We start from the raw sequence: 19,841 nt of genomic DNA, 5'->3' as shown, positions 1-19,841 counted from the left end.
TTTTCATTTCTGCATTTTATATAACTGGCTTAAATACTTTTCGCAAACCACAATCAATCCACTGATACAGAAATATATTTAATAAAGTCTCTGTGAATATACTCTCACGGTCAAATCCAAATATTCACAAGAACGTCGTTACTCTATTCTGGCCTTTCAGTGCCTCCACAGGGACCAGCAGTGACCGGTTCATCTCTTTCTAAAAGGCCTCTCGTTATATTGTTCACGCTGAGCCTCGAAGAGCTTCATCATCCTCATCCTTCCATTTGAGCTCAGGATTATTGCCTTGTGGTCAGGGATACAGGAAGCAGGCATGGCTCCAGAACAAAGCACAGGGCCTCTGGGTCTACGTTCATGCTGTCTCACCCTCTTAGCCTGAACCCTCTCTCAGTACCACGTGGCCCAGCGTGCACGTCTATTTGCTATGTCTTGGTGAAGAGCTGTCGGTTTGGGAACTCTGTGAGCCAACGGCATCATGGATGGGATAATGAGTCCTCGTTTCAGTAAACGGCAGCTATTCTTTGGCATTCAGGTCAGAAGTAGCACATATTGTGCTTGAAAAGGAGACAATTAGAGAAAAGTACCTTCGGTGCACTTCTAACTTTACTATATTTTTCTGTTAATGTATTTTTATATTGAAAATATATCTGTTCAAGTCTGATGCTGTCACCCTAAGTGAGAAATCCTCATTGTTTTTGTGCCAGAAACATGATTAGTTTATAAATTATATAATTAGGTAGTTTATTTAAAAACATGTGACCCTTTTAAAACCCCAAAACACATTTTTTGAGATGTGAACAGATATGTACAGGCTGCACATCACTAAAAGCACTCATAAATGTGATCAAATTTTTTATCAAATTTTTTATTTTTGCATTTTTATTAGCAATTTCGTTTTTCAGGGTTGAAAAGCAAAGTCAAAATGTCGTCACAGAATCTGGCGTAGAAGCGTGACTCCGGAGTGTGTGATTGGCTGCCAAGGCTAGAGAGCATGATTCTACGTCTGATTGCTTCTCTGCATTTATTCATGAGAATCACTGTGCTATATTACACATGACATTGCATTACAGCGGAGAATTCAAACAACATGCAGAGGGTGCATAAGAGCGGTTTCTGCGCGGAACGGCGCGATGAGTTTAGTAAAGCTCGCAAAGTGGATCAAAGATCATATACGGATTGGAGTAAGCACATTTCAAGTTTTTATTGGACATATTTCACATACTCTAGTGCTCTAAACATGAACCAGCACCGTGTTAAACTGATGCGTGTCATTTGTTCAGAGAATATAGTACTCGTAAATGTTATGAAAATATTAGACCTTTTTAAGGTCTAACATTTCTCTCTCGTTCTTGAGAGTTTCTTGTCATATAGGGATATATTTTTAAAATGCATCAAGGTGCCCTCAATTCTGTTTTTGTGGGTTTTTTTCTCTTCGTGGTCATATTTTAAAGGGTTAGTTCACCCAAAAATGAAAATAATGTCATTTATTACTCACCCTCATGCCGTTCCACACCCATAAGTCCTTTGTTAATCTTCGGAACACAAATTAAGATATTTTTGTTGAAATCTGATGGCTCAGTGAAGCCTCCTTAGCCAGCAATGACATTTCCTCTCTCAAGATCCATTAATGTACTAAAAACATATTTAAATCAGTTCATGTGAGTACACTGGTTCAATATTAAAGGTCCCGTTCTTCGTGATCCCATGTTTCAAACTTTAGTTAGTGTGTAATGTTGTTGTTAGAGTATAAATAAAATCTGTAAAATTTTAAAGCTCAAAGTTCAATGCCAAGCGAGATATTTTATTTAACAGAAGTCGCCTACATCGAACGGCCAGTTTGGACTACATCCCTCTACTTCCTTCTTTAATGACGTCACTAAAACAGTTTTTTGACTAACCTCCGCCCACAGGAATACACAAGAGTTGCGTTTGTAGAGTGTGTTTGTCGCCATGTCGTCGAAACGCTGTTATTTTCATCCCGCAGTCCAATCACCGGGTCTGATTCCGGCTCAAATTGATAGGCTAAAATTAAAGACATGTTTACAATAACACTGAGCGCGTGCATCTCCACGTTATGGTAAGAGGCGTGACCTTTCCGGGCAAGATGCGCTAAGCTGCTGTCGAATCACAACACAGGAACCGCTGGCACAATCAGAACTCGTTACGTATTTCTGAAGGCGGGACTTCATAGAACAAGGAAGTCATCAGCCCGTTTTTATGACAGTGGAAACAGCGGTATACAGATAAGTAAATTATGTGAAAAATACTGTGTTTTTTTTACACGCGAAACATGAACACATGTTATATTGCACACTATAAACACAATCAAAGCTTAAAAAAAACACGAAAAACGGGACCTTTAATATTATAAAGCGACGAGAATATTTTTGGTGCGCCAAAAAAAAAACGACTTATATAGTGATGGCCGATTTCAAAACACTGCTTCAGGAAGCTTCGGAGTGTTATGATTCTTCTGTGTCAAATCATGATTCGGATCGCGTGTCAATCTGCCAAACTGCTGAAATCACGTGACTTTGGCGCTCCAAACCGCTGATTTGACACGCTGATTCATAATGCTCCGAAGCTTCCTGAAGCAGTGTTTTGAAATCGGCCATCACTATATACGTTTTTTTTGCGCACCAAAAATATTCTCGTCGCTTTATAATATTAATATTGAACCACTGTACTCACATGAACTGTTTTAAATATGTTTTTAGTACCTTTATGGATCTTGAGAGAGGAAATGTCATTGCTCCCTATGCAGGCCACATAGAGCCATCGGATTTCAACAAAAATATCTTAATTTGCATTCCGAAGATTAGTCTTACGGGTGTGGAATGGCATGAGGGTGAGTAAACAATGACAGAATTTTCATTTTTGGGTGAACTAACCATTTAATATTCATGTGTCTGTGTAATAAGTGTGTTGCAGGTCTGTGTTTTAATGGTTGTTTTCTCCCCTTTTCCCATCCTCTACTCTCCCACTTTTCCACAGCTTTACACACCCATTTTTTGAGTCTTTTTCAACTCAGAGGTGTGATAGACCAGGCTAAAACAGGGGGTTTCATGACACTTTAATAAGCTTCAGTCATTAGTTACATTTTGTGAAGAACTTGAAGTGAAGTGAACTACTTTTTCAAAGTAGTTTACTACTTTAAATTATGAATAGCTGTTACAAAACAACTTGCCCACCATCGAGAAACCACCTAATGTCTCTTATCTGTAAGTTTCCAAATGCTTCATAGGGTTTGTTCCATGTGTCATGAGTTTTGTAGTACAGTTTTTTTATACATATTTTTGAAACAGAAATGTTAATACTGTCTGTCTCTGGAAGTTATTTGAGTAGAAATGCCTTGATGTTTTTTTTTTTTTTCTTTCCATTAAGCTTTAAATGTCATGTGCTCTAGAGTTTTCTCTTTTATTGCAGGGTTTCAATCCAGTTGGGCCATTTGAAGCAACATGCCATTGTTTTGTGGTTGTCTGAAATGCGGCTGCCTGGCACAGTGTCTATCTTACACACGCATACACACAGGCATTCACAGCAGGGCTATAATTTCCCTTAGCTTGTGGTTACACTGCCAAAGACTTCAGATTTCTGTTGAAATCTCAGTTCTGTTGAAGCTGCTGGCCCACAGTGAAGATTTTGCAGCAGTCCTAGTGCCGACTGGCAATATAACTATTCTGATAAGTCTTTAGGCCTCTTTCATTCTTTTATTCTGCCTCTATTAATATGTAGTGTGATGACACAGCCTTTTGGAAAATTGATGGCCAAATCAAAAATGCATAGTTGAAATTCACAATGTTGTTTAAATTTACATGCAGCAAAATCATTGCAAATATATTCTGATTTTTATATATATGTATTGCCCAACTCTAGCAGCTATTCCTGTGCTGCAGCTGCAGTTCAATGACATAGTGATAGCATCAGGACAGATAAGCGTTTTGAGAAAGTCTTTATCATAATCATCTAGCATCAAATTCCATCTCCTAATTTAACGTTATTTCTCTAAATGACCTGAGTTTCTCAGCAGAAGGTCCTTCAATCCTCGTGCCTTAGAATACAGGTCTAAAAAGAAGACATACAAATGACTTATGAGGATATTTGACTTTGAATTAATGATTTACAGTACAGTGACACATTTTGCAAAAGGCAATCATTGCCAATTCCATGAGCCAATAACAGCTGTCATTGCAAGGATGATGGATGCTGAGGGCTGGGAGACAGAGTGTGTGTATGTGGGTACATTTGCACGTGTGTGAATGATGTGGTAACGGTATGCCATGTGAGTCCTGCTGATATCAGGGAGATTCACAGGCATGCATGCTGAAATGGTCATATTGCGTGCAGCAGTGTCACATCTCACCCTCGGGTTAAAGAGTTATGTATATATATATACTTTTGAACTTTCATTCAAAAAATTAACAAAATTCTAACCTATCATTGAATTAAAACAATTGAAAATGGGGGGAAAAGCTCATTATGAAATAAATGTTTTTCTCTAGTTCACATTGGCCACAATTATTGGCACCCAATTATTGCAACGTCCTTTTCCCAAGATAACAGCTCTGAGACTTCTCCTATAATGCCTGATGAGTTTGGAGAACACCTGACAAGAGATCAGAGACCATTCCTTCATACAGAATCTCTCCAGATCCATCAGATTCCACCTCCATGTTGGTGGTGCTTCTCTTCAGTTCACTTAACTCATTTTCTTTAGGGTTCAGGTCAGGGGACTGGGAAGACCATGGCAGAAGCTTCATTTTGTGCTCAGTGACACATTTTTGTGTTGGTTTTGATGTTTGTTTTGGATCATTGTCCCGATGGAAGCTCCAATCAAGGCCCATTATAAGATTTCTAGCAGAAGCAGTCAGGTTTTGAATTTTTATCCGTTGGTATTTGATAGAATCCATGATACCATGTATCTGAACAAGATGTCCAGGACCTCCAGCAGAAAAACAGGCCCACAACATTAAAGATCCAGCAGTATATTTAACCGTGGGCATGGGGTACTTTTTATCCACGTGTGCACCAAACCCATCTGGTGGGTTTGCTGCCAAAAAGCTAATTTTTTTAGTTTCATCTGACCATAGAACCAGTTCCCTTTTGAAGTTCCAGTGTTGTCTGACAACTGAATATACTGGAGAATGTTTCTGGATGAGAGCAGAGGATTTTTCTTGAAACCCTCTCAAACAACTTGTGGGGATGTAGGTGCTGTTTGATAATTTGTTTAGGCTTTCTGAGACTCAAGACTCAACTAATCTCTGCAATTCTCCAGCTGTGATCCTTGGAGAGTCTTTGTCCACTCAAACTTTCCTCCTCGCCGTGCATTAGGACGATTTAGACACACGTCCTCTTCCAGGCAGATTTGTAACATTTTTAGTTGATTGGAACTTCTTAATTATTGCCCTGATAGTGGAAATGGGGATTTTCAATGCTTTAGCTTTTTTCTTATAGCCATTTTCTATTTTGTGAAGCTCAACAATCTTTTGCTGCACATCAGAACTATATTCTTTGGTTTTTCTCTTTATGATGAATGATTAAGGGAATTTGGCCTTTGTGTTTACACATATTTTTACTCCTGTGGAACAGGAAGTCAGGCACTGTATATTATATACATCTGAATAATTAAAATGTTTTTATTTTATTTTTTTAAAATGTTTTTATTTTATTTTATTATTATTCAATCAGAGAATCCAAGATTTTAGTTTGTCACAAATCTTTTTGCTAACTGTTTTCATGTTGTTAGTTTACATGAGTGTTTAAGCAGATTCAAGCTGCTAATATGTGGTTCCTCAGGAAGATGTACCTCAAACTGTAATCCATTTCCCATTATCACCTAGTTATTGGGAAACCCCCATCGGGATGCCACTGGAAGGCATAAAATCCATACATTGTAGAGTTTTTATATCTTCAGTTTGGGTTTGTAGCTTGAATTATTTGATTGTACTATAATAATGATACCTGAGTATGTTAGCTTTTTTTTTTTACTGCATAACCTGTGTTTTTACTGTCATGATACCCCTGTTTTTCAGTCAATGCTACCTCACTCAAGGCATTACAATACACATCATTTTCACACTGCTCCTCTTAATGCAGCACTTCCTGTAAGTGTGTACGTAAGCAAGCAGCCAAGCCGTCTTTAGTTCAGATTATGCAGTCAATGCTCTCTCTCTCTTTCTCTCTCTCTCTGGACTTTATAGTACAGTGTAGAGTAGGGACGGTGACAGTTGGTTCCAAGCAAGGACCAATAGTGAGTTTTTTTTCTTTCATTTAATTGAGTTAATTTTTTTAATTAACATTTTATAATCAGCAATCAATCAACAATATGAGTGAAAACTTCACCTAAATTTGTGCATATGTTTCAGAATGTTGTAATATATGGTTTGCCCCCTATTTGCTTTAATAACAGAGGTATCCAAGCTGCATTGACACCACAAGCTTGTGTAAGACCTAATGATCATGTTCAGCTCAGTGTCTTAAACTTTAGTGGAAGTAAGAACATCTGACTGTCTGGCTTGGTGCACCAAAAGTGAGGTCTTAATAAAGTCTAATTGGGTCTGTTTACTGTTTACATCTGCTTGAAACTAGCTTCAAAAATCAATCTAGTCTTGAATACAAACATTTTTGTCTTTTGTCTGTGTTAAATCACGTGCCCAATATGTAAATATAACAAAGTGTTGAGCTGTGGTGCTTTTATTGGCCCTAACCCCAAGTTCAATCCTGGATTGCAATATCCCTCAAAATATCCCTCATGTTGTTCCACACCCGTAAGACTTTCTTTCATCTTCGGAACACAAATGAATATCGTTTTGATGAAATCTGAGAGCTTTCTGTCCCTCCATAGACAGCAACACTACTACCACTTTGATGCTTCAAAAAGTTAAAAAAGTTCATAAATCCTAAAATCAATCTGTTCATCATGTAAAGCGATCGTGTCTCTTCAGAAAATTTGGACTAAACCGCTCAACTCATATGGATGTTTTACGATCTCTTTATGAACTTTTAGAAGCGTCAAAGTGGTAGTCGCGCTGTCTATGGAGAGACAGAAAGCTCTCAGATTTCATCAAAAAGATCTTCATTTTTGTTCTGAAGATGAACGAAAGTCTTACGGGTTTGGAATGACATGAGGGTGAGTAATTAATGACAGATTTTTCATTTTTGGCTGAACTATCCCTTTAATCCCATTCCCTCTTATTCTCCCTGTTATTTCCTGTACTATAAATAACATGGCAATGATCTCATGTTGATTTCTCTTCCTGTCTCTCTCTCTTTCTGCCAGTGTGTGGCTGTGATTTGGCACATTCCGGATTCTTCCAGAAGAGTGGCGAGTACATCTGCACAGCAGACTACCAGCGCCTGTACGGCACAAAGTGCGACAGCTGTGGGGACTTTATCTCAGGGGAGGTGGTCTCTGCACTGGGCCGCACATATCATCCACAGTGTTTCGTCTGCAGCGTGTGCAGGTGAGCACTACACACACTACTAACATGTCATTATGGAAATACACCCATAAAACAGATTAAACGTGAGGGAGTGCTGGTGGGATGCTGGTAAATGATGCTCATTTACTAATGTGCTGATGACTGAATGTGATTAATTCACACGCTGACAGCTATATGCACCCCCACTCATCTTTATACTAAGCAATTATACCACAGTTAGTTCCGGTCTTCTAATTTGATCAGCCAAGCGACGTTCCGAGACTGCTGATATTTATATAATTTTCTTTGAAAGAAATTCAGTGTCTGTGACAGGTGAAAGAGATTAGACTTAAGGAATGTCTTAGGTTTAACTGAATTTAACGGATTTGATGGACCACATGTAGAAAGCGGGAAGGCAAAGGTGAACTCTTGAGTTCATGATGCATTTCTGATGATTATTTGTCTTTAGCTCAGTTCATAAGAAATGTAATAACTAACTTTTATGTATTCGTCAAAGCAAATTTTTACTTGAATTTGTCACTAGTGGGTGTTTATTTTGGACCCTGTGTGTCGGCATCTTCACTTTTCTTGACTAAATTGCTCTAGAGAGTATAATACCACAAGTGGAGAAGGCGCAATCAATGCAGAACTGAGCAGGATATTGTAACACGAGTCAAGGCGGAAGAAAGCTGAGGTTTGGAGCTCAAAATATGTAATAGTGCCCAGAAAGTAAGCAGAGAAGGGAGAAAAAGTGTAAATGGAGAAGTTGCTGAGGCCAGAGGTGAATATTTTCCTCACAGACTGAAAGAAGCAGATGAAGTTAAGCACCACCGCTTGTCCTTTATGTATGGCCTATTCTCAGACTGACAAGCAAGAAAATGAGAGCTCCCTGCAAGGACACCTTATCTGTCTCCCTTACCCTGACACAGTGTTATTTGAATCCCATTGCTTTTTGTAGTAAAAAAAAAAATGGGTTTAATACAACTGGAAATTTTGTACATCGTACTGACTGCTCTATGCTCTCTCTCTTATATGCTTTTTCTCTCATTTTTTGAACACTGGGCTGTAGTGAATGTGCTGGAAAGCTGTGAGTTTAGCTGCTAATGTATCTCTGTTATGTCCCATTTGTAATTACAGTGTGTTTGGTCTGTTCTGATCTACAGGAAATTAGTTCCACTAAATAACTTGCCTCTGCTCCTTTAGTTTATTAGCACACCAAAAGAAAGCACACCGCTTGATGAATTTATGGGTAAGAAAAGCATTTTCATGGAGGACTGGGATTGCTTTGTTGGACTGCGTTGCCAATTGGGCTACTAAATGGCCCAATGGGATGCTCTTGGCAGGAGTAACCTAAACATTTATCGGCCTAACCAAGAAGTAAACAGTCAATGGGAGAGCTAGATTATGTTACATTTAATATTTAGACCATCTGTGTGGACCAAGCTCTAGATTTAGTGGGCTATCATCCCAGTAGTGCTGTCAGTGATAATTCATAAGTCATGTTACAGCCCTCAGCAATATATGACAGTACAACTCATATTTCTGTATGGCATTATGGGCCTTTAATTGATATTTTGAGGAGCTGTTGCTGTTTACTAAAATAGAAAAGTGCTTGATTGTTTATTTACATTTAGATTACAATACATATACTTTGCAAAATTGTAAAAAAAAATCCTTAATTAAATCTTTCTTGTTTAGTATTTTTCGCTTTTTATAGATCAAGCATTTTGCATTTGCATTTCAAGCATTTTGTAAGAATTTAAGAAATTTCTCAAAATGGAGTGCACAGGCTAATTGTTCTGTCATAAAAGAGTCGGAATATTGTGATCGTGGACAGAATAAAAGCAGCAACACACGTAAACTGTAAATTTTTAAAGAGCAGGAAAAGCTGACAATGCTGTGCGTGTCTGGAGGGAGTGTGATGTGGTGGTAATGACAAGGTCACGTAAAGACTGCACGGAAAGACACGCACAGAGCCCCATGAGGAAGCCCACACAGTTTTTACATACAAATATAGAATGAAGTAGGTTGTGTGAAAGAGGAGGAATAAAATACAGAGACAGAGAGAATGAAGGAAAAGTAATGAGTAGATCCAGAGACCCTGCTCTTATTGGCTCCAGCTATACTGAAACACTGAAGAAACTCAAGGAATTATTCCACCCATGTGTCTGACACAGACTTTGTAAGTGCTTCTGTTGTCTGCCCACTTACCCTGTCATCTTTCACTCTCAATTTCAAAGACGTCATTGTGTGTGGTCTCAATAGTGGAGGAGTTTGTCATGCCATACTTCACATAGTCCAGTGAATAGTGTGTTGGTTTGTGTGTTTATGTACAAAAGTGTGACACTGCACCAGTGTAAGGGTACACAAATGCTAGTATTTCCAGCCAAAAACCAAGTACCGAGTACTGAGCGAATTAGTTTGAAAAATGATTCAATGTCCCGTTCATACAGACCGACATTTGCTTCGTTCGTAAATGAATTAGCGTTTTGAATGAATCGTTTGAAAGAATGACTCCAATGACTCACTTGTTAAGACCGTTATTTGCTGCCACCTACTGGCGGTAATTTTAAAAGTACCATACCTGTCCTTTTTTACTATTCAATTTTGTAAATGTTTAAAAAAAAAAATAACTCATAGGATTATTTATACTATTTTGATATCTTGTTTGTTTATGTTATAATATTTCTAGGGCTGTCAATCGATTCAAAATTTTAATCTAATTAATTACATACTCTGTGATTAATTAATCTAAATTAATCACATACATAATTTTTGCTGTGAAAGTATATTTCAATAGTAAGTAATAGTATTTCAAAGTAATATTTCAATTCGTCTTCGGTGGTGACAGACATGGTCATCCACACAAACAGTAAAAAGTGCCCTACCCATGTGATTTGCAAGCCCGATACTGACAATAAAGTACCCGTCACTCTCACTGTGATTTTATAGCTTTGTAAGAGAAGATGTTTTTTTGCTAAGCCTGAAAAGTATTAAAAAGTAGCATTTAGAAGTTATATTAACTAATAATATAATTTTCTACCATATACAATTGAATGCACCTAGCTAACAACAACTTGCTTTGTTCTGGTTTCACCTCACTCCAGTCTAAACTAACTGATTTTATAGGTAGGCCTAATTTACTACACATTGTCATTTAAATAACCTGAAAATAGTGGATTATTAAGGCTAATTTTACTAACCACTCTTGCTAAGTGGGGTAAGCACATTTATGTTCTCATTCCAGAGTTGTTCGAGTAAATGATTCATTATAGACCATGTGGACAGATCAGTTGTTGTCATGATTCATTCAAATGAATCTGTTCAAATGAGTCATTAGGTTGCGTTTGGTCCACGTTGACGCGTTGCGTGCGAATCGCAACTGTTATTAGGATATCGCAAAAGATTTGTCAACACAGAAAACACTTCACCACTGGATAGGATTTTCTTTTTGTTTACTGAAAGTGTGGTTTATGTCAGCTGCACGTGCAGGGCGCCTGTCAGAGAAGACGAGGCGACGTTCTTTTGAGCACTATTCACACCCAGCATTTATTCAGGAAAAAACATTCTCCGAATGCGCCTCGTGAAACATGGATTCGGTCTTACGAACTTTTAGCATTGTGTCAGTTGATTTAGATTATTATGTGTGAGATAGAGAGACTGCAAAGACGGTGCTTACTTTGAAGACAAAGAGAGCTCGCACGCACGAGGGAGGACCTCTGCTCGTTATGTCCGTCAGCGCAGCAGTCGTCGTCTCCCTTCTTCATACTAGAACGGCTCCAGGTTCAAAGGTCATTACGGAATGGATTAATCTGCGTTATTTTTTTTAACGCATTATTTTTTTTCTTAGATTAATTAATCGAAATTAATGCGTTATTTTGACAGCCCTAAATATTTCATTACATTATTACTTATGATTGGTTGGATCATTTTATTAAATAGTGTATAAATATAATATGAATGCACTATAACATAATTTAAGATGAATATAGAAAGTGTGCTTTCCAAAAACTGAATTACAACGACTGAATGCAATCAAAAATATATAGTAAATTAAAACATAAACTATACATTTTTAAAGACTTCTGGACTAAAATTACTTTAGACTGTGAATCTGTGATCCTAGTCTTTTAGTTCCTGGAAAATGATCTCTGAAAAAGAGTAGGAACCCAGTGTTCTTAGTAAGGTTAAAACTGATTAATATAGACAGTGGCAGTGTGACAGAAATAATACAGGATCTGTTTTTAAAGGACCTGTTCTGTAATCTTATAAAGTGGCAGAGCCGGTGCTCCTCTAAGGTCATGGTTCAATGTAAATGGATTGTTTCATAATTGCTGCATTAGTAGAGCAATAGCCTACTGTAATAGGATTTGTCTCGTAGTGTAGAAGCTTCCAGTCATGCTGATTACTGAGCAGATAAAGCAGTGCTGTGGACACAATGGATTATGCGAGCCGTCATGAGACATGTGGGCATGTGCTCTAAAGAGACACATGCAGTTATCTACACAAAACAAAATCTATTCACCATAAACAGGATCTAAGCTTATGTAAACTGTGGAACATGGCCTTGTTCTTGGTTAAGATAAGTAAAAGATTTGGAAGAATGGTGAGGAATAGCATAAAGACCATCTTAAACTACAATGAATTTCCAGATGGGTCCAGGTTGGATTATACTGCACTCTCTGGTGGATCAGCAAAGCCATGTTGCTCACCAGCAAAACTAATATGAAGAGAGATCACACCTTGTCCTTACTTATTAACCCCATCAAAAAATTCAATTCAAATTATGTGATGTGAGTCACTTTGACCCTTTATTTCAGTAATGTTTGTTTCTTGAGTGTGTTTGAAGGGAAGAGCTGGGCCATCATTACAGTTCGGCTCTGGTCTGTGTTTAATGCTTGTGGGTAATGTGGCCTTCCTCAACTCTATTTGCTCAGTAAGATTTTTTTAATGGTCACCAAGGCTGCATTTATTTGATCAAAAATACAGTAAAACAGTAATAATGCTATAAGAATTTAAAATCATTTTCTTTTTACATATATATTTAAAATGTAATTTATTCCTGTGAAGACAAAGCTGATTTTTCAGTTTTCAGCATCATTACTCCAGTCTTCGGTGTCACATGATCCTTTAGACATCATTCTAATATGCTGATTTGCTGCTTAAGAAACATTTCTTATTATTTTCAATGTTGAAAACAGTTGCTACTTAATATATTTGTGGGATATGCAGGATACATTTTTCTTCATGGATTTCTTTGATAAATTGAAAGTTCAAAAGAACAGGAAATGTGCACTGAAACCTAAATTTTGCAATTGCTGTTGGAATATTAGCAATTTGGTGGCTGCCAACCTGCCAATACTTTTCTTTACTATGTAATTTAGCCTTCTTTGTAAGCATTCTGGATTTATTAGAATTTTTTTTTTTAATCTGGACAAATTTTAGGCTATGGTTTACCTATGTGTGTGTGCTATGTTTAATAACATGTTATCTGTCTGTCTTTCCCTCTCTAGGAAACCTTTTCCAATTGGGGACAGAGTGACGTTCAGTGGTAAAGAATGTGTCTGTCAGCAATGTTCCCTCAAGCTGGTTAATTCCAATGAGCCAATCAAAATCCATGGGCCCAGTCGTAAGTCTCACCCTTCAATTTAAACATTTGCATAACATGTGGTCCACATGTTTGTGTGTGTGTGTGGGACCAGTCGACAGTTCTAACACGGCAAAAAGGCTTAGTGAATAAGCATAGTAAATCTTTTTTTTTTTTTTTTTTTTTTTGCTAAGTCTGCCATTCAAAGTTTTCATTTCTTTCTTTCTTTCTTTCTTTCTTTCTTTCTTTCTTTCTTTCTTTCTTTCTTTCTTTCTTTCTTTCTTTCTTTCTTTCTTTCTTTCTTTATAGTTTGGATATTCTCATTTGTTATTTTCAATTTCTGTTTCAGTAGTCAGTAGTCTTTTTTTTTTTTTTTTTCTGGGCCGGGAGCTACAACCCTCCATAATGCTGTATTGACCTTTATGTCTCTGAGGGGTGAGGACAGACCCCTGTTCAACAGATTAGAGTGTGTGTAGTGTCTGGGTAAACAGAGGCAGAATGTTGTGATGTTTTATAAAGGCCAGAGGTGAAGAGCATCTGAGCTCTGTGTCTATGTTTGTTCTTTAGTTGAACAAATGTACAGAGTCTGAACATGCCTGGGTCATTTCTGCTATGCAGTCTTTCCCATTTTAAAAACTGTATTAAAGTATTAATGTTTTTTTTTTTTTTTTTTTTTTTTTTTTTAAATATGGGAATCATATTACTTATATTTTATCACAATAAGTCACAATAAGTCAACATAATAGTGAATTTTAAATAATTTAACTACTTTTGTTTTAATGAATGTTACCATTTTTGCCTTGTCAACTGGTGTAACGCCTAACATCAGAAACTGATTTAATATATAATATTCTAGGTGTTCTTTCATTTTTTAAACATAGTTTAAACAATGTAATTTTATTGTCTAATATTAAAGGGTTAGTTTACCCAAAAATGAAAGTTATGTCATTAATGACTCACCCTCATGTCGTTCCAAACCCGTAAGACTCCGTTCATCTTCGGAACACAGTTTAAGATATTTTAGATTTAGTCCGAGAGCTTTCTGTCCCTCCATTGAAAATGTATGTACGGTATACTGTCCATGTCCAGAAAGGTAATAAAAACATCATCAAAGTAGTCCATGTGACATCAGAGGGTCAGTTAGAATTTTTTGAAGCATCGAAAATACATTTTGGTCCAAAAATGACAAAAACTACGACTTTATTCAGCATTGTATTCTCTTCCGGAATCCTTTCCATTGAATTGATTCCATTGAATCCTTTCATCTGTCGGCGTTGGTAATGCACTTTTACATCGCCGTGGTTGTTTTTGGCGATTAGGACATCCGCGACATTTTGAAGCATCGAAAATACATTTTGGTCCAAAAATAACAAAAACTACGACTTTATTCAGCATTGTATTCTCTTCCGGGTCTGTTGTCAATCCGCGTTCACGACTCCGCTTCTTCTTCTTTTTCTTTCCTGTTTTACGGTGGTTGGCATCCAGCTTTTTGGTGCATTACCGCCCCCTTCTGCTCCGGAGTGTGGTTCACGACACACACAGCTGCTGAAGTAAGACGCTGCTGACGTGTTATGTAGTGCGTCCGAGCTTCGTTTACAGTCTGAGGGAGACGCACACTGTATTCAAGCTATTCTACATTGTTTGTATTTTGGTATTGCTATATTTTTTAAAATGGTGCGTAAGTGTGCATGTCACGGATGTCCTAATCGCCAAAAACAACCACGGCGACGTAAAAGTGCATTACCACCGCCGACAGATGAAAGGATTCAATGGAATCAATTCAATGGAAAGGATTCTGGAAGAGAAGACAATGCTGAATAAAGTTGTAGTTTTTGTTATTTTTGGACCAAAATGTATTTTTGATGCCTCAAAAACTTCTAACTAACCCACTGATGTACATCATGGTCACCATGGTCACATGGACTACTTTGATGATGTTTTCATTACCTTTCTGGACATGGACAGTATACCGTACATACATTTTCAATGGAGGGACAGAAAGCTCTCGGACTAAATCTAAAATATCTTAAACTGTGTTCCGAAGATGAACGGAGGTCTTACGGGTTTGGAACGACATGAGGGTGAGTCATTAATGACATAATTTTCATTTTTGGGTGAACTAACCCTTTAAATGAAAATTTTTAATAAAATTATAAAAATCAAAATGATAATACTACATTTTTAGATGATGGTTACAACAAAAATAATTATCAAAATTAATTTCAGGAGCTTACCTCATAATCATAGCCACTATGTTGACCAACTAGCAGTTAGCCAAGTGGTAATCAGTCTTACTTTTCAGATTCAAATTAGATCAATCTACTTTCTTATGTAACTGACTTTCAAAAAAAAGTCTTCAAGAAAGAAATGAGATGGACTAAGACTTGTCTAAGCAGTTTATGCAAACAGCCACAGGTTAACACCTTCATGTAAGCAAACACTCAATCCCTCTCTGAGCAATGGCTAACTTTACCTTTTTATTTCCATCCTGTTAAGTTTCATTCTGTTTGACATCCTGTTAATAGTCTTGGCATTGTGCTAATAATCAAGTTTGAGTGCCTGAGCTTGACCAGATTATACTTTTGAAAGTCTGGCAAAGCCTTATATAGAAATACTTATTTAAATTACAACAAAAGTATATTCTTTTTTTCCGCAAGTTGCTTCATAAAAGGTACTTCAGTGCATAACAAGAATGATCTGTCTTCTGTTCCACTTCAACTTGAATCACTGCTGCTACAGCAAAAAGGAAAGTAATTGTTGGAAAAGGAGAGTACTGTAAAGCGTACATTTGTCTCTGTCTAAAGACTGATCTGATTGACCAGGCCGGTGAACTGAAAAAATCTGAGCTCTGTGTTAGGATGAAAATACTCTAAACACAGCTGAACATCTTCCAAATAAAAACAAATGATTCATTGCCATTTTAGTGCTCAAAATCCTGTTGCAGCCATGCGTCATGCTGCCCAACCCAAACCACACAGCTCAAAGTGTGTATATCTGTTTAAGAAAAAACTAAACCAAACCTTCATCATGATTTATTGATTTGTATTTCGTGTGTGTGTGTTTTTTTTTTTTTTTACAAACCTGTCAAGTCTGACTGGACACAGGAAAGACTTATGATTAAGTCCATTATATAACCTCTCTTCCCTTCCTCATGGCTCTTTTTAGACTGTGCAGGTTGTAAGGAGGAGATCAAACAGGGTCAATCTCTGCTGGCGTTAGAGAAACAGTGGCACGTCAGCTGCTTCAGGTGTCAGACCTGCGGCCTGGTCCTGACGGGGGAGTACATCAGCAAGTGAGTGACCGCTGCTTCTGTTGACCTGTTGGCTTTCTTTCAACCACGCATTACACACACTGTGTTGCACAAAGCAGCCTGTTTCTCATGTTTGAAACCACATGAACTCACATGAATATTTAATCACAATTACTCTAATATTTACACATTCAGTTCCAATAACAGGCCTATGTATCATTTATGTATATATGTGGATAATTTTTAGATTAGGCAATTTGTGTTGACACGTTCTCTCACTGAATAATCATACAGTTCATGTGACATGAAGACTGGAGTAATTACTGCTGAAAATCTATTAACTTCTTTTTAAAAAAATCTTACCAACCTCAAACTTTTGAACAGTTATGTGTATGTATATATACATGATTTACTGCTCCTGTGAGGGACTTTTGTGACACTCCGATTTTGAAGTGGTCATGAAAGATTTATAGCATTAATAGAAGAGTCACAAAGGTCATAGTTTAATGTTTTTGAAAAACCTGAACACCTGTGTTTTATTTTTGGTAACAGCATAAGAATGTGTTCATTCATGCGAGTCTTATTTTGCACGCAGAGACGGCATTCCTTACTGTGAGGCAGACTACCACGCCCAGTTTGGGATAAAGTGTGAAACATGCGACAGATACATCAGTGGACGTGTGCTGGAGGTGAGACTACATTCTGCTGCTTACATCCCACCATAAGACCAGTGTCTAACAGACCCCCCTACTTAGACTCTTAACATGACACTGTGCAACAATACACATCCAAAAGTCTGGGGTTAATATTTTTATTCAGCCAGGACACATTAAATTGGTCAAAAGTGACAGAAAAAAACATTTGTAATGCTACAAAATATTTCTATTTCAAATAAATGCTGTTCTTTTGAACAAAGTATCAAGCAAAGTATCCTGACAATGCTGCTGAAATTTCAGCTTTACCATCACATGAATAAATTAAATATATATATTAAATATATATATTAAAATATATTAAAATAGAATATAAAAAAATGATTGGTAGCACTTTAGTATGGGGAACTATTCTCACTTTTAACTGGTGTCTTATTAGCTTGCATATTGGCTGTTTATTAGTACTTATAATGCACATATTACTGCCTTATTCTGCATGACCATATTCTACATCCATAAATCCTACCCCATACCTAAACTTAAAGGTGCCCTCGAATAAAAAATTGAATTTATCTTGGCATAGTTAAATAACAAGAGTTCAGTACATGGAAATGACATACAGTGAGTCTCAAACTCCATTGTTTCCTCCTTCTTATATAAATCTCATTTGTTTAAAAGACCTCAGAAGAACAGGCGAATCTCAACATAACACCGACTGTTACGTAACAGTCGGGGTGTACGCCCCCAATATTTGCATATGCCAGCCCACGTTTCCAACATTATAAAAGGCATTAGACAAGGGCAGCCAGTATTAACGTCTGGATGTGCACAACCAAATCATCAGACTAGGTAAGCAAGCAAGAACAATAGCGAAAAATGGCAGATGGAGCAATAATAACTGACATGATCCATGATATTTTTAGTGATATTTGTAAACTGTCTTTCTAAATGTTTCGTTAGCATATTGCTAATGTACTGTTAAATGTGGTTAAAGTTACCATCGGTTATTACTGTATTCACGAAGACAAGAGAGCCGTCGCTATTTTCATTTTTAAACACTTGCAGTCTGTATAATGCATAAACACAACTTCATTCTTTATAAATCTCTCCAACAGTGTAGCATTAGCCGTTAGCCACGGAGCACTATCAAACTCATTCAGAATCAGAAGTAAACAATATAACAGTATACAATACTCACATAATCCGACGCATGCATGACGAACACTTTGTAAAGATCCATTTTGAGGGTTATATTAGCTGTGTAAACTTTAAGGCACTGTTCAAGGCAAGCGCGAGCTCTGTGGGCGGAGAGCACGGGATTTAAAGGGGCCGCAGCATAAAATTGGCGTGTTTATTAAAAAAAATCTATGGGGTATTTTGAGCTGAAACTTCACAGACACATTCAGGGGACACCTTAGACTTATATTACATCTTTTAAAAACATAATCTAGGGCACCTTTAAATGCTACAACAACTACCTTACTAACAATTAATAAGCAGTAAATTAAGAGTTTATTTAGGCAACAAGTCAGTTAATAGCAAATATGTGTTCCCTATATATATTATAAAATAAGTGTTACCAAATTATTTTAAATTGTAATAATATTTCACAATTTTACTGTTTCTACTGTATTTTTCGATCAATGCAGCCTTGATTAGCCTAAGAGACCTAAACATAAAACATAAAAAAAATCTTACTGACCCCAAACTTTTGAATGATAGTATATATTTTATTAGAAATGTAATGAAATTTTCATTCATGTCCACAGACACCTGTAATACCTTTGTGGAAACCCTTTAGAAAACACTGGACCTGAGCAATTCAGTCATTATATTGTAGTTTTTTGTGATGAGCGACTCGTCTTTGATTGTTATTGACTCTGAATTACCTCAGAACTCAGTTGAATAGACGGCATTTGCACTGAGTTATACCTGAAATGAACATGAATTGATCCATCAAGCGGGCCAGGCAAGAAGCCTCTGTTATAAAAAGATCAAGGGCTAAATATGAGAAGATGGATAAAGAAGCCCAGACAGATGGGGAATAAAACCACCATTTGAAGCACTGTTCCCTTAGAAATACAAATATTTCTTTGAACATTTATGGTTAACAGACGGCAAAGAATACACCTTGGAGAGACAAGTAGAGGAGAAGGCTTTGAGAGAATAAACATTTGAGGCAAGCATCACTCTTATTGTTTCTGGTATTTATTTCTCTCGTTCTTCCTCCTGAAAGTTTTGCGTCTTCTACCATACAGTAGACTACCATTTGAGCTATGGACTCCTAGAAGATGATAATATGGTATAGTCCAACACCATAGCAACTCCTTAGCAACACCCTAGCAACTCACAACTCACTTTGAATGAATCTGTTGAGTGAGTTATTCAGTTACTCGTTGATAAAGACAGCCACATATTTCAGTACTAAATGAATCGTTTTTGCATAAATGGATTAAATGATTATATGATTAAATGGCTCATTCATGAAGACAATCACATTTTGGTCCTGAATGAATCAGTGTTTTGAACAAATTGTTTAGATAGATAGATAGATAGATAGATAGATAGATAGATAGATAGATAGATTTACATTTTGTTCCTGAATGAATCAGTGTTTTGAATGAGTCTGTTGAGTGACTTATTCAGTTACTCACATATTTCAGTCCTAAATTAATCAGTTTTGCATAAATGGATTGAGTAAATGATTAAATGACTCATTCATGAAGACAATCACATTTTGGTCCTGAATGAATCAGTGTTTTGAACAAATTGTTTAGATAGATAGATAGATAGATAGATAGATAGATTGATTGATTGATTGATTGATTGATTGATTGATTGATTGATTGATTGATTGATTGATCGATTGATTGATTTACATTTTGTTTCTGAATAAATCAGTGTTTTGAATGAGTCTGTTGAGTGACTTA

General features: G+C 36.9%; 1 protein-coding gene across 5 annotated transcripts in view; it reads left to right on the top strand.

Annotated features, from left to right (window-relative positions):
• The window catches only part of ablim3 (actin binding LIM protein family, member 3), an 84,799-nt gene that overhangs the window by 30,423 nt on the left and 34,535 nt on the right, over positions 1-19,841 (top strand). For all 5 annotated transcript variants that reach the window (XM_048176822.1, XM_048176821.1, XM_048176820.1 and 2 more), the window contains exons 3-6: positions 7,280-7,463; positions 12,935-13,050; positions 16,174-16,300; positions 16,854-16,947. In XM_048176822.1, coding sequence (XP_048032779.1) covers positions 7,280-7,463; positions 12,935-13,050; positions 16,174-16,300; positions 16,854-16,947 — 521 coding nt within the window. The remainder of the gene's footprint in view (positions 1-7,279; positions 7,464-12,934; positions 13,051-16,173; positions 16,301-16,853; positions 16,948-19,841) is intronic.

This window comes from Megalobrama amblycephala, linkage group LG23 (assembly GCF_018812025.1).
Source record: "Megalobrama amblycephala isolate DHTTF-2021 linkage group LG23, ASM1881202v1, whole genome shotgun sequence".
Taxonomy (NCBI): domain Eukaryota; kingdom Metazoa; phylum Chordata; class Actinopteri; order Cypriniformes; family Xenocyprididae; genus Megalobrama; species Megalobrama amblycephala.
This window is presented reverse-complemented; position numbering and strand designations above follow the sequence as displayed.